This window comes from Dermacentor albipictus, chromosome 3, assembly GCF_038994185.2.
Source record: "Dermacentor albipictus isolate Rhodes 1998 colony chromosome 3, USDA_Dalb.pri_finalv2, whole genome shotgun sequence".
Classification (NCBI taxonomy): Eukaryota; Metazoa; Arthropoda; class Arachnida; order Ixodida; family Ixodidae; genus Dermacentor; species Dermacentor albipictus.
Window position 1 is genome coordinate 68,490,859 of NC_091823.1, and position 16,251 is coordinate 68,507,109.

Sequence of the window (16,251 nt, forward strand, 5' to 3'; positions counted from 1 at the left end):
TTAAGTTTAATGTGTAGCTACATTTTCCCGTTACCAGCTTAATTAGGAGCATTGCAAATATATACTGAACCCTCGTTTCTTGCCTATCCTTATGCTTTCTCAGATGTCCTAGATAATTTAAACTGGGCACCTTATTTATATTTGCCGAAAGTGAGAGGAACGTAGTGGCTAATGCGTAGTAAACATTTTACGTCTGTCAGTTAAACGGGGCCCTTGCAGTAAAGCACGTATGTAAGTGCTCCGGATAATTAAAGAAAATTAATAAATGAAGTAAACGATATGGTAGCCTTGTGTGCAAAGTACATGCAGTTTGAATACAGCCTTTATGAAACATTTCTTTAGCAAGTACTCGAAAACGTTATATGATTATTTTACACTACGTACCTCACTGCCTCGACGGAGCTCTGAGCTACACGAACTTCATATTCGGCAAAAATAAATGGCACGTTCTTGGTTAGTGTAGTCGGAAACTCAATGTTTTCGGGTTAGTTAGGGCCTGTAAAATAAATTACTTATTTAGGCGCTCCTAAGCGTGCATAGTACTGTTTTGCGAGCGGCACGAAATGTTTCACGCCGCCTTTACATAACTACAAATGCCATCAAGATAACATTTAGCGACATTTGGGGGGCATCTCTGGAAAATCTTTGTGCGCAGTTAAATGCGCGTGGATGAAACACTGCCTTTGCAAAAAAATTCTTAGTCAAGTCCTTCAAGGTGTCAGACTGCCGCTACTCAGAGTATTTGCGGAAGTCCTTCAACGACCGTGCAAGGCACCAAATTCAAATTCAGTGAACGTGAAGGAAATGTCAAATTTAAAAATTTCACGCTGCTGGCATAATTTTAAGTGTTACAAATAATTATTGAATTTTCGTTTTCCTTTTTCCTATTTTCATTGAGTCATAAGAAGCTTGCAGTTCGTTTCTCAGGTGTCCCTAGTGAACTAAATGACACGCCTTGTTTAAATTTAGCTAAATTAAGCGGCGTGGTTTGAGTATTGTGCAAGCAAAGAGAGTGTGTGCTAACTGGAAACTTTGCAATAAAATAGGCATTAAAGTGCTCCAAAGCGGTAAGGGTACACTTTAAAAGCGGCACAAAATTGAGCATGCTTCCCTGACACAACTACAAGCGCCACCATAAATTACCAAAGAAAAATGGGGCTGATTACTATGACAAATCTGTGTGCGAAGTTAAGTGTCCGTGGATGGAATACAGCGTTTGCGAAAAATTCATCAGTATCCCGAAAGAACTCTGCCTTACAGAAACTTCATATTCAGTTGAGATGGGCGCCGTCTAATGTTCAACGTGTTGATAATTTTTTAAGCTTCTGACTCAATTAGAAGCGTTAAGAATATTTATTAAATCCTTCTTTTTTCGGTTATTTTTTTTTGTATGCGTTATATCAACCACTTCCAATATTTTCGGTAAGATAAACGAGGCACCTTGTTTATGTTAGGTGAATGAAAGGACAACGTAATGGGTGATGCGTAGGCAAAATTTGAAGTGTGTAGGTTGGTTGCGCCCTTTATATTAAATTACATATGCAAGCGATCCGCGGAATTATGAGTGTGTCTTACAGCGGCGGAGAATTTGGCTCGTAACCCCGGCAAAACGACAAATACCATCAAGATCAAATTTAGCAAAGGGGTGGGGGGTGGAATGCTACTATAAATCTCGATTCGCCATTAAATACGTTTGAACCAAATGCAGCCTTTGCCAGGAAAATCTTAGTAATGAGTTCAAAAGTGTTATACAGCCACTCTATACTTGCAAATGCACCGAAATAGCTCTACGTTGAGAATCAGAATCAGATCTTATCATGAAAATTTCGGTCATATTACACGTATTTAAAGGGACCGTGAAACGATTTTGACGATTTTGTACAAGCGTACTGAGTCGTTAGAGTATACCCTTCTGATCATTAATTGACGCATCTAAGTGCTCCGCGTAAAGCGTGTAATTTGTTATAATGTTTTAAATATGTACCTCACTACCGATCGCAGCCCACTTGCTCGCAACGCAAGCTGCTTCGATAGCTCTCGCTTGGGGTCGACTGCCAAACAGCTGCAGGAGAGGTTGGAGAGGCTTCACGCACTCGCTCCTAGAGAACCGGAAGTAGACGACACGGCCTGCCATCATGACGCATGCCAGTGAAGGCGGAGCTTAGCCCCGATCACTCGGCGAACGAGTTGAGGGGAAAATACATCACTATGGAGGAGGGTAACTTGTAATCCTCCGTAGCTCTCTTAACATGAGATGCTTGACACAAATTGGGGTGCGAATGATAAACTTTAACTGTACCCTACGCGTCTTCAAAATTTGTCCGAACCGTTTCAGGGTCCCTTCAATATACAGAAGGAGGTGCCATAGTGAAAGACTGTATCGTGACCTTCTGTGAAAAAAAAAAAAACAATTGTGATACTTAACAACTCAAAGCGTCAGTATTACATCAACATATTAGTACACATGAGAAGAAAAAGAACGTTAACAGAATAAAAGGCAAAATTAATTTTAAAGTATAACAAGGGTTTAGTATATTTTATGGCAGCAAGGCAAATCACAGCGTAGCAGTAAAAATCGTGTGGATATGAAAAAAATACACGAGTCTATTCCAATTTTTATAATAGCACTCATGAAAGGAGAAAAAAAGGGGATACAATAAACCTTTTCGCTAGTCTGTTTATAGTAAGTACATTTTAGTTCTCTTTTAAGTTGGTTTAAAGATCCTGCGTTTTTCATAATCAGTGGTAGTGTGTTCCATACTGGTACGAAACACAGCAAGATTACATTTTGTAAAAATTGGGCTCATGCTAAGGGAATTGTATGACGAAAGTTTTGCGTTTCTGGCCTAATTAGAAGCGTTGCAAGTAATTACTGACGTTCTTTCCTTTTTGTTTATGCATTATAGGAGGCTCGTTGTAGGCTTTCCTGGTGACCTCAGTGAAGCAAAAAAGGCACTTTGTTTATATCTTTTTAATTGGAGGCAGGGTATGGGTAATCTGTATGTGAGGTTCAGAATCTGTGGACCAACTACGGCATTAGCAGTAACTTATGCAATCAAGCGATCCGGGGAGTTGCAGCTGTGTTTTACGAAAAACGCATAATTCTTTGAACGCAACCGAGATCAAGTTTAGCGGGGGGAAAGACATGGGAGGCGTGAACCCAATGACCAATGTTCTGGCGAAGTAAAATGTGCGTGGATGATTACTGCCTTTGTGAACATTTCTCAAGTGCTTCAAAGCTTTATATGCTGCTATTCCCAGCAGAACGGTCACATACGAGTAACATATTAGAGTAAGTGATTTAAATACGGACAACTGCCATTGTTATTCCAACTATACAAAAGAAGCTGCTTCATTGGAAATTGGATTGCGGTCCTGCAAGGTCGCACAAGTCTGCTACACTTTTTTCTCTCTGCCCAAGTTCATAGTATGAGTTGCCTGTGTTGAGCGTGCGCGCGCGCGCGCGCGTTTGTGTGTGTGTGTGTGTGTGTGTGTGTGTGTGTGTGTGTGTGTGTGTGTGTGTGTGTGTGTGTGTGTGTGTGTGTGTGTGTGTGTGTGTGTGTGTGTGTGTGCGTGCGTGTGTGCGTGTGTGTGTGTGTGTGTTTGTGTGCGTGTGTGTGTGTGTGTGCGTGCGTGTGTGTGTGTGTGTGTGTGTGTGTGTGTGTGTGTGTGTGTGTGTGTGTGTGTGTGTGTGTGTGTGTGTTGCGCGCGTGCGTTAGACTGGGGAAGCTTAAAGGACGAGAAAAAAGAGAGGTCTGAAGTGAGCGGGACAATAGAGGAATATTGGGAAGGGCAGCGAGGTAAACAGACGGCAATATCCGGTTTCCTATCCTGCACTAGGAGAAGGGTGAAATGTGATGATCGTTGGTATCGGAAAGCAAGATTACGCCATCGAGGGGAACGCAACACAGGCGTACGACACAGATTAGTATGGGAGTGACATCAGGTCAATATTCTGCGGTGACACGGGTCGCTTTGCTAGGCAAAAATCAATACTAATCTCGATAAAAGAGGAAAAGATGTTGTTATCATTTCACTGCGCCCAGAATCGATGCGTTTACCAGCGCGCGCAGCTGCAAGAAAATGAGTCGTACCACTCAACTCAACGCATGCGCAGCGAAAAGAATGAAAATACAATCTCGCCGTCGTGTAGATGGCAAGCTGAACACGCACTGCATTGAAAGTGGCTTGGTTGGGGCAAAAGAAAAAGATAAAAGTTATTGCACCCATTACCGGCGTGTCCGCAAGGAAGAAAATGAGCTCCCTGTAACTCGAGATTCGTTGGATGCAGGTGCGCCAGTTCCAGTGGGAGTCTGGCTGGCTGTGCACTGCTCTGGAAAGCAAGCGCACGTGGGTCGTTTGGGTCGATAGGTCTCAATTTGGCGTGATTGCCAGGTCAGCGGATATCCGAGATCTTCGCAGTTGCTCTGATGTTTGTTACTTCGCTATCTCCTCGTGCTGTATTCTCTTTACCTATCACCGTGCATAGTTTTGGCGAACGAGTCTATTATCAGCGTCTCCAAGCTTCCCGCCGCCATGGCAGAAGTCGCCAGGAACTAAAAGTCCATTTCTACTCTGCCATGATTTGAACCTGGGTGTGGCACCTGGTAGTCCACATGCCATCATCGGAATTACTGTAGTCACTGACATTGTTGTTATCATCGATATTCCTGACCGCAAGCAAAAAAAAAGCTCGCGCTGCTTTGAATACCATGCAAAGCTGTTGTTTGGGCAGACGCACGGCCTTTTATTATCGCAGAAGCGAATTTTCTCGAAGTCGCCCGTACAGCCGTCTCACGGAAGCTACGTCATCACCCTACATGGCTGAGGACGGGACAGCACACATATACCAAGTCAACGTTTAAGCATAGGCACCTGGTGCCTGCTGCCGGGTTTCCGACTCTGCTCTCTACGGAATTACTCATTGGAAAAAAATAAACGTTTGCTAAATACTTACTGCAACAAACGCGCCTATTAAAACACATCAGTCCTTTATCAAATCGCTTTCGTCGTTCTTTTTTTTTCGAGGGGGACGAAGCTTTTCTGCCCTTTTGAAGCGAACAACATTCCTTGTTTTTTTTTTCCCGTTTTCGTATGTTTTCGAATAGTCGGCGTTAATCGCCCAACGCCAACTATTTAGTAGTTCTTTGAGACGCATGTGCTACTGTAGCGCGAGAGCTTTGTGGCGTCTAAAGGTTTAGAGTTGCGGTTTGTGGTGGTAGTGTGCGCATTTCTCTGAGGCTAAATGCTTTCTTTCTTGCCTCTGGTGCACTCTACATATTTACACATTTACTTCTACACATTTCAATGCTATGTGCATGCAAGCGTATTTGTGACTACTTTCACAGTTTTTATGGCCACTCAGAGACGGCTACAGCTTCTGTGATAACCTAGTTTGGTTCAGAAGTCAAGCCTTCCTAAATTTTGTTTTTCGCACTCATGGGTCTTCAGCTAGCCGCAGAGCGCTTCTACGTCTGAGGGATGTGGCTGTGTGAAAGTGATGCAATGGTAAACTTCAGAAGAGACCTTATAAGGAAAGGTCACAGCAAAAGGTAAGTTATCGAATTGGCGCTTAACGATAGCTTACATCGTTTTGCAACCGACACAATGACGTAACGTACTAAATGTCATTGCAAGGCCAGGGGAAGACTCTGTTCTTGGTACATCACAGCACTGATAATCGAGTCAAGGTCGGCCTTGATAAATTTAGTGGAATGGTGTTTAGTTCTTTCCTTGCTGGTCATGGAACAGAATTTAAAAAGCATGGTTCTTTGTAAAGAATGTTTGTTAATGTCTGGCGGCTTCAGTATTACACAATAACACTGCGGTTGGCTGCCCTTCTCATGTAGAAATCGTAGATCTATTGACACATTCCTTACCCACTTCACAATTGTTCATGCGCAACGATCACGCGTGCCTTCATTTAATGCATTCCTTACTACACTGAGATTTTAAGGAGTGTAGGCCAGGAAACCAGCGGCTGTAGCAGCGTACATACAACGAGTAGTAGCGAAGACACCACTGGGGCCTCATTTGCATAATTCATTACGCTCAGATTGCGCCCTCCTAATGTCTGACCTCAGAGAGGCACGTTCGTCTTCCCTAGACTCGTGATCTTTTACTCCTGGGATGACGACTCGAAGCAAAAGCGACTCTGCCGGCAAGGGCTGAGAACACAAAGCCGCATCAGGGGACGTAGGGGAGAAAAAAGTTTCGGCGGAAGGGGGCTAACACAACGGCCATGTTGCACTCGATGGAAACTAAAAGAATGTGGTGAGTTCTGTGCAAGAACTTGGCTCTGCGGTGATAAACGAGACTCGGCTGTTTAGAGGAGGCTTGAGAGAGACGGCAAAGGAGGCAGGGTAAGTGAATACCGCGCATTAAAGGCACAGGAGCGACAGTGATAACAGCAATCTCTAGCCGGAACCCAGAATTCCTAAGCAGGCAGGGCACACCGACGTGTCGACAAAGACACTGTAAATAGAACAGCTCTCTATTTTCTTCTTTTTCGCTTCTTTTTCCTTTTTGCATAAACCGCAGAAAGTGTGGCAAACACGGAAACAGAAAACACAAGTTAGAATTGCCTGTCGCATACCAGCCACCAAAGTGTGTAGCTAATAAAGACGGGAATTTTTACGTATATTTCTTTTTTTTCGGAATATGCAGCAGCCACAACAGCTAAGATGGGGCTTAATTTAGGTCACGCGCGTCTTGGTATTTTGCGTCTGAAAATCCCTTTCAATTGCGCTTCCTGTATGTGTGCTTGGGTGTATTTTGCTTTTATCGCGTATGGGCGAAGTATTGCGTATCCACATAAGTTCTTTGTAGAGAGAGATAGAGAGAGAGATAAATCAGATGCGAAAGGCAGAGAGGCTAACCGCAATATAGATGTTCAGTTTGCTACCTTGCACTGTGGAATGGGTACGGGAAACGAAAGAAGAAAGCGCACACAAAGGCACGTGGGAGTGTCACAGTCGTTCAACTAGGTCGCTTGGCCGGAGAAACTTCAGTAACGACTTCGTTGCCTCCCGACGTGAAGAGCGTATCGGCCGGCCCTCCAAGATCGTCTGCTCAGAAAGCGGTCGCTCGTCGAGGCGTGCCAACTGTATCGTATCTCAAGCCGCAGGTGCCACGTGCCTGTTATACGCACGCATTCATCGCGGCACGATACACTAACAGCGTCACGAACGTCTGTTTCTGGGAGTTGCAGCGCGGACAATAACAGAGGACATATTCGACGGTTTCTTCGCAGCCGCAGTTATCACCGACAACAATGTCAGCCATTCCGATGCTGCAAGCAAATGCATTCGTAAAAGATACTCCAAGCCACAGCTGGCAGAGAACAATTTCCTCGGTTCGGGATAGTCTAGACTGAATGCGGAGTCGCAGGGATGGGTCAAGGTGGTGCAGACGAGTATGCCGGAAACCTGACGTATTCCACATGGACTGTGTCAGATCACGTGCAAGTATGCGAAGCTTTGTGGCTGCATAGGTTCTTGATAGCGGGATGGGTTCCTTCACGGCTTTTCGTGAGCTCGCCTAGCAGCTTCATGACCATTCTGCCGTAACCTGGAAGACATTGAAAAATGATGTTGGCTCCTTTTTCTGCTAGTTTGTGAAATGGCTATCTTATTTCCATCAATAGTTGGCCTTGCGGTCTACGACGTAGAGCAGATAGCAGACATGGCAGGGCTGTCTTGGAATTGGTAAATATGCTCCATGTTTGTGGTAATTATTCATGAGTCATGTGAAGTGCGCTGCGAAATGCAACAAACTCCGTAACAGTCGACGTTGTCCGGTGAGAGGTTTTAAACTGAATGGTCGCGGCTTTTGCGGGGAAGATCACACCTTCTGCAGATCCGAGAACAGTTGTCGAGCCATCAGTGTAAATCTGAAAATGGTCCTTCTATGTCTCGTGTAGCATGAGCAGAGATAGCTGCTTGGGAGCTGCTAACAAGAATACTGCTCTCTTGTGAGTTCCTGGCAGCGAGAGTCGAACTTCTGCTCAAGCCAAACACGAAGTAGGTGCCAGCAGCCTCTTGGAAGGCGAATAACTACTCGAGAGCTAGTCACGGTACGCCGACATCTTCTGGAAAAACGGGGCATTGGACTGTTCCTCTGGCAGCGCGGTTATGTGGTGGGAAGGAGCACGGTCAATGTGTCTGGTGTGTGTTCTGAGCATTTACAAAGTCACCTGAGTTGTGATTGGCTAATCCTGGGCTATCGCAATGATTTCCGATGTTAACCTGTGTGTTTATCTTGGATTGCCGTCCAAGATAAACCCTGAGTGCCTGAGTCTGAGCACTCTCGATTGTGCAGATGTTACTTCTACAAATATTGGTCAGTATACAGGCAAGTTGTATCCCAGATATCCGAGAAACAGCATCCTGTAGAGTCGTAACATCGCGTCTACTGATGTGCCCCACGTTTTTCTTCAAATAAATTTGAAAATATGTAAAATGGCCGTTAGGCATTTCTTCAGGTAGGCCGCATGGGGACACCAGCTGAGGTCTTGATCAGTGATAACCCCTAAGAATCTGTGCGTCCTGGCGTAACAAAGGTTTTGCCCAATAACAGATACGGCGTACGGCATCATTGGCTTCCGCGTAAGCGCGACCAGCACACATTTCTCAGGTGAAATATGGAGGCGTTCTTCGCTAATATACGCAAGTATTGAAGCCTCGCGCGCACCTAAGGACGTGTTACACCTGACGACCACACGCAAATGTCATCGGCGCACATAGATATCTGTGCAGCACTTGGTATTCGTTACACGAGACCGAGAAAAACGAGGTTGAATAGTGCAGGGCTCAAGATGCCCCCTGATGGAACACCATGGTGTGTGTAGTGCTGAGAGGGACCGTCATCGTTCTGCACAAAGGAAGACCTCATGTGTGAGTAGCTGCGGATCTGAAGATGACTCTTCGAGGACTCGACCACCAAGGCCTTCGTTACTGATACTATCATGTCGCATTCACTGTGATCACGTGTAGAACTAAATTTCACCACCTAGAAGTTCGATGCGGCGCTTGCGTTGTGTAATCGGTGGTCGTTGCCTGGACCATATGGCATATCGTACCGCATCTTACGCCACCTGGGTGCGTGAAAACAAAATTCACTGCTGAATATATTCTATGAAACCTGACCGGATGAAAACGTTCCTCAAGAATCGAAAACAAGCCGTTTGGTAGCGCTCCTCAAGCTTGGCAAGTCTCCACTAGAGCTCACGTCATATCGCCCAATCTCGCTGCCTAGTTGCGTAGGAAAGGTGATGGAACGCATAATCCTTGCCAGACTGTAGTGATACCTTGAACGTTACAAAGTTTCTCCTGACGCTGTGGCCGGTTATCGACGTCTCCATCGCTCCATTGATAATGCCATCGATCTGGTCACTTACGTTCAACGTCAGTAGAGATGTAAACGGTTATCGGTCGCTATGTCCCTGGGCCTAAAAGCAACGTATGACAATGCTGTTTATGGCGCTACAACTGGGGCTCTTGCATCAGGTGGCCTCAGTTCGACGTAGAATACAACACCTACTGGAAGAGATTTCTTCCGTATCTCGGCCGAACAGCGAAGTCTTTATCTCGAATTACAACACTTTGGGGCCGAACAGCCATTACAAGCTCATTTAATGCTAAGCACCCTTCTTGTGCATTTTGATAGTGGTCCCCGCAATGTTATATTTGTGACCGTTTCAAATAAATCCTAATTTATCATCGCATTCAAGGTGCTCGATAGATCACCTTGTTTGATATGGTTTTCGCCGTTAACTGCTGTTCGCCGCTTGGCGGCGTCGGTGTGGTGGATGATCTTGGAGAGGGAATTTCTCAGCCCTGTAAGATTTGCTATCCTCTTTTACTTAGACAGAAAAGAAAAACAGTTGTTCAGTAAATCTAGCAAAAAAATATTAAAACAAATTACAGAACGTATTCTGTATTCTTTCTTTTCTCTCATTTGTTGTAATTCTCTACGGGCAGTCACAAATGGACTGTGCCAGCGTTTTTCTCTTTCTAACGCATTCCTTCCCAGGCGTTGTCTCTGAGGCATCCGCAAATAGTCTCACAAATTGGCCGCCCGGTTCTCTCCTCGCTCCGATCCTGTTTCTCAGCGAATCGAGGCCATAAACGTTTGTATGGCTTATCTAGGAAAGAAGCTTAAGTCAACTAAAAAAGCCCAGAGGCACCAATTTCGTACTAGGATTCCAAGGTGCCGAGAGCCCGGGAACCGCAGTTTATTCCCCAGTGCACCAACTCCACTGTTGTCTATGCTGTCTTTTCTTTTCGGCATTCGTACACGGTCTCTGTTTACAATCCGAGGTGTTGTGCCTTCGCTCGCCTACTTGCCCCGAAGGCTGCCCAATTTACCTTCGAGTTGTTGCGCCCGTATAAGTCGTCCTTTTCACTGCCTCTGACTTCCTCTTGCGAGGGCGACATTGGTGTTTAGCTGGATGCACTTATTGCGCCTGTCCTCTCATTTAGCTCAAATTAAATTAAACTTGTGTTTAGATTTTCGTTTAAACCTTGTAACGCAGGGTGACATTTATGACAGGCTAAAGTCGTCATCCAAAAGTTTTTAGCTATTGCTGGACCCGCATCGACGAAATTGATCTTACGTAAAACATTTTCCTCACTGTCCAGCGTTCGCAAGCCCGCCACCAATGATAGCGATCAGTGTGATAATGAACACCGGCCAATGCGAAAACATTGTAAGGCAAGAAAAGCTTTCTGAATAAGGGCCCAGACGACCGGACTCTGGTCAATGCTGCGGCGTACTGCTCGCCAGCAAGTCAATCACTATTGAATCGCAGTTACGCGCGCACTTTCAATTAACACTGTAATCAAACTTTATTGAAATCCGCGAACCCTAGCGGCTTAATTGCACGCGCTCCCACAAAGGAGCCAATTAAGCGCGTGAATTTGCATGGCCTTGCTTCAATGGTCATTGAAAGCCAACGTGTTGGTTCGGTCATACACGAGAGGAAGTTTTTCAATCCGGGCCCTCTTTCGTAAAAGCACAGTTCGACACACATTTTTTTTTCACTTCGTTGATGAGGCATCATATGTGCTCACAAACACACACAAGCGCTCACACACATCGAGCTCGCCACATAATTGGTTTCGAGCATCTCTGTCCAAGGCGCATTTCAAACAGCTTGCACGTGCTACTAGCTTTAAATCAAGCCCGCCAGCCTCGAAACACCCGAACTCCTGAGCAAAAACTACACGTAAGAAGAAAAAAAAATAATGGGGTTTTACGTGCCAAAACTACCTTCTGATTATGAGGCACGCCGTAGTGGAGGGCACCGGAAATTTCGACCGCCTGGGGTTCTTTAACGTGCGCCTAAATCTAAGTACACGGGTGTTTTCGCATTTCGCCCCCATCGAAATGCGGCCGCCGTGGCCGGGATTCGATCCCGCGACCTCGTGCTCAGCAGCCCAACACCATAGCCACTGAGCAACCACGGCGGGTACGTAAGAAGAAATGAGTCAACATAAGAGCAAATCCACTATTTTGGTTGAATCATCGCTAGCCATTGCCAGCTTCGAAACTCTTTTCGCGGTGGTGGCGCGTACACCTAGTGATTTGTCGACATTCCCCTAGAACGTACAAGATAGCGGTTTCATCCGCTTCTCCACTCGTATTTCCGCTTCCTCATGCAACCCCATGTCGACATAAATTTTATGCACGAATGTCAACGTAACGATGGTCGGACGTGCGTTATCTCGAAGTCAACCTCACTGGCAATGCTTCCAGTCTTATGTGCTTCCTTGTTCATGACGAGCGTTATGCGGCGCTGCATCTCTTTCCTTGGAGCATGCGTGTTCGGCTTCTCTGTTTTACTCTTCACTGCGCCTTAGATGGTCCCATTCCACGCTACTGCTGTTCGCTTCGTTGCCGCCCGACTATAGCAGCGCCATTCCTGGAGACAGGAGGTAATATATACACGGCAATATGAAGGCAGGAAAGAATGGTTTCGGAAAGGTAGACGCTTGGCGGCTTATCTTTATGGACCTCAGCTAAAGGTACTCGGCCCGCGGGAGTGCCCTAGAGGAGTGTGAAACCACAATGAACCTCGGCACCAGGAGTGTGTAACACATTGTGACTGCATTACAGTGTTGCGTGTGACGCTACATGTACTTCTGTGTATTTGACACTGACATTGTGCGTAACGACATGGCGCCTTTCTAGACTGCGTGACATCGCCCATTTCCCGCCGTCATCGAACCCGGGCCCGCTGTGTGGGAGTCAGCTGCTCTACCGCTGAGCCACGACAGCCATCGCTAGGCTGCAGCGGAAACACACCCTATAAACGCCTCCTAGCGCGCGACGAGACACGCGATGTGAGATGCGCGCCGCGTAGCGTCGATACGTGCGGACTTTGTATTGCAGTTGCATATTATTACACCAGGTGGCACGCCATGTAGCAGTTGCATAGATAGCGTTACAAGGTAGATAGAGATGGTTTGAGGAAGAAAACGAAGATTAAGGAGATGTAAATGAAACTGCTCGAGCGAAACACGTGTATAGCACACCCGATTTAATCAAGCAGGCTCGGTGACTGTTTGTCACCGTTCTGTTTCAAAGGGAATGCCAGTAGATCATTATCATCATCCTTAGCATCGTATCATGCCACTTTTTACCTGATGTGACATGCGCTCCGCGTAGCGTCGATACGTGCAAACTTTGAATTGCAGTTGCGATGTATTCCACCAGTTGTCCCCGCACGTAGCAGTTGCATGTAGCAGTTGCACTGCTGCATGCAGCTGGAACTCGTTAACTCAACCAGGCTAGGCAATTTTCGGTCGCACCCCCCCCCCCTTTTAAAAAGTGATGCCAATAAATCATCATCATCATCATCATCATCATCATTATCATCAAGGGCATCATACCGTGCCACGGGTCAAGGCACGTCACATGTGTGCCGCGTAGTCCGGATACCTGTGTTTACTGGTCGGTGCACGTTATGGCGCCTCCTCGCAAGGTAAGAATAGCTGCTGTAAAAGGAAATCGCAGAGCTACGCAAGCAGCTACAACCATGCAAGGTCGGGCTCAGCGCACCGCTGTGCAGCCGCACTGGTTAATTCCTGGTTAATTACCACGCGACTGGCCACTCGAAGCACCTTGCGTGTATTCGCGGGCTTCCTTCCCACTCTGAAAAGCTCTCTTACGTTGCACGTATTGAGTAAGAGAAAGTTGTATCAGGAGTTTTTCGCATTGCTCTACAATGTTCTCGTTGGCACTTTTCATCTAACTATATTACTTGAGAAGTTGATTATTTATTAAGACTAATTATGTGATTAGCTGGGATGCAAAATATAATCCAGGTATCTCCAATCGACGGCAAACAACATTACCTTGGTTCTGTCTGGCTACATGGCATATGCACATTTTTAAATATTGGTGCACGACAGTTGGGACACCCTGTATAGCGGAAGAAGACAAGGCTACGTTGCATGTGACGTAGTATTTCCTACAAGAATTGCTAGAGATAGCATTGGCGCTGCAATCGTTCGACTACCACCGGGAGCCGTGGTAGTCGAACGCACACATACAAATCTGTTCAAGTTCTTAAACAAATCTACGCACGTAGATTCGTTTAAGAACTAAAACCTACCGTGTCCTCTGATGTGACGATCATGTGTTTGGCCGACTCATTTGGCCTCAATCATGTGCCTCTCCCCCCCCCCCCTTCCTTCTAGTTCATTCCTTTCTAACATTCTAATAAAACAAGCTCCATAGTTTCCCTAGCTTCACCGCAGCAAGCACATGCTTCATATTCCTTCTCATATCTCGCTTTATAGGTGCGTGTTCTAAGGCATCCCGACCTCGCTTCGAAAAGTAATGAGCTTCCCTTTGAGTTATCATAAATTGTTTCTTTCCTGATTTCGTTTTTTCGTCTTACGTAGCTACTCATGGCAGGCTACTCATGGATGGTTCATGGGGCTTAGCGCCGTCTGTATGTAGAAGGAACACTTCCGGCGGAAGAAAAAAATAATGTGATGCCCTATCCGTTAAATTAAAAAGTGACGTCATTTTGTTTTCGAAGGCGCGAAATTTGTTTTGTTGGCCTGCTCTGGAGCTATATATTCAGATGTCCCGCCATTCGACATGATGGGCGTTTCGAGCTTTCAGCGCGGAAAGCGATGCAGGAAAAGGCCAGCCGTACAGTTACCGAAATCGCACGCCTGCACAGAACATACTTTCTTTGGAGGCCGACGAAAGTTTTAAGTGTAGAGTGCTGATCCTATCGTCGGATGCCAAGCCCGTCGGCCAGCGCAGTAGCACGAAAACAATTACACGATTATCTGATGGTCGTAACTCCCTACTTTTGACAGAACAGGTTAAGGAGCGAGGAAGCTACCCGCGTCACCAAATTCAGACAAACTTCGACAAGCAAAAGAGCACGACGTGTGAGGGGGGCGTATTTCAACAGGTGAACTTTACGAGCGCGCCTTTCAGAACATTTCAAGAGGTGCATTGCATTACGAGTGATAGCGGCGCCAACGCCCCCTGTAACGACGGGCGCCGAAAAGAAATGTATTTGTTAATCATAATAAAATTAAATAAACTTGTATTTTCTTAACACGTCACGAATATATAAAGTTGACCGGGAATTTTATTTTCGTTTAATGAATCTAACTGTGTCTCGATTGAATTAAGAAAACGGTTTTTCGTTTCCCAATGTTTGTTCCCTCCAAACATAGCCACGCTTCAATCGCTGCTCCCATACCCTTGCTGATGTCGATGACAATTTGTACTCGACCGCTTTTCGCCCGAAGCTTCGCGACCTGTTTGGATCGACCTTGGCACAACTACGAACATTCAGCGCCTTCCTATGCTCTGGGCTGCGATGATATAATCATTCTGTTCCATTTTTTTGCTTGTCGCACTTCGTCAGTAGATGGCGTCCAAACATTTGAGTTTATAACGTGTTTTCGGCTCCATAATCGCTTCCAGCGCATGCACTCAGCGATAGCATGGCGTTCAAGATTCGCTTCTGTCATCCCGAGAGAGCTGTCGTTGGGGCGTCGGCTTGAACACCACTTACAGTCCGAGATTCGTTCTACCGACTTTATCAGCCAGATCGGCCGGTATTAGCGGTATGGTAATAAAGATATAGAATCGAGCGTAAGGAACAGTTACGTTCTACTGGCCCGGATATATCTTGCTTGCATTCGTAGGCTTATGAGACGAAAGTTTAAATAACAATGGACATGAGGGCTATATTATCTAAAAACATTAATGAGATGCACCGGAATCCAGACAAGCGTGTAGTTACCTTTTCCTTGACTATTGCAGCGGCGGGTGGTGGTATCGCGACGTCGCGTCCAGGGGGCGTTAGTATCGGCGCCTCACTCGCCCTTCGTCGTAGAGGGCGCTTCCCTTCGCATCGCGAACTGTGTCGCTGCGTACGGTTCTTTGCACGCGTCGCTAATTGCTCAGCACTTTACACACTTCAACAGTGCCGCATACAGATGCGCATAGCTTCGTACGCAGTACTGTACATGGTCCAACCGGCTACTACCGTCGCCTACACAATACAACTCGTTTGGGGGTAACGTCAAGACTGGCGCATGTATTCTAATTTATTTATTTATTTTACCAATCGTTCCTTCTCTGCTTCATTTCCACGGTACACTGAAGGGGTTCACGTCGCAGCTAAATTTAGTATTTCAGCCTCACTCCCAGCATGTGAGCGGAATCAGCGCCCAATTACGTCGAATTCAGGCACACAAGGCCGTCGGCGAAGTGCTAATTAGTCGAAAGGCGCGGGGGGGGGGGGGGGGGGGAACGCCCGCGAGTTGACAGAACAGCTAACGAACCTCGTCCAAACCTTCCTGGGCGCCCCTCGCGCACGAATTTCGTGAAGGACCACACCTTCATTATCGGCCCTCGAAGCGCGAGACAGTACCCACAGGACAGTGTTTACATGTACGGCGGGTAAATATTGATCGTCTCGTCTCAAATGTATAATTTACAGAGCCACGTACCCCCCACAGATAATACAGGAGCCTCATGCAATATTGAAACATAGAAATGAAAGCGATTACAAGGACAAGGTGAGGACGGATAATCGCAGTTTATTTTTTTTTCTTCTGACTTTACTGCCGTATATTTTCTTAACTTCGCCTTCACAATCATCATCACATGAGAGAGGAACGAATGCAAAATGGTTTTCTTTCAAAGCTCGTTAGGCATGCCTTTCTAGACGAGTCGCCACACCTAAACGTGGTCCCGCGTCAACAC

The 16,251-nt window shown here is 46.1% G+C and overlaps 1 protein-coding gene across 1 annotated transcript in view; it reads right to left on the minus strand.

The window, feature by feature from the left end:
- The window catches only part of LOC135905551 (cell adhesion molecule Dscam1-like), a 448,511-nt gene extending 432,623 nt beyond the window's left edge, over window positions 1–15,888 (minus strand). Inside the window, exons 1-2 of the mRNA XM_070536454.1 lie at window positions 15,839–15,888; window positions 15,284–15,294 (exon numbers count right to left, since the gene is read on the minus strand). Coding sequence (XP_070392555.1) covers window positions 15,284–15,294; window positions 15,839–15,888 — 61 coding nt within the window. The remainder of the gene's footprint in view (window positions 1–15,283; window positions 15,295–15,838) is intronic.
- Window positions 15,889–16,251: the final 363 nt, after the last annotated feature.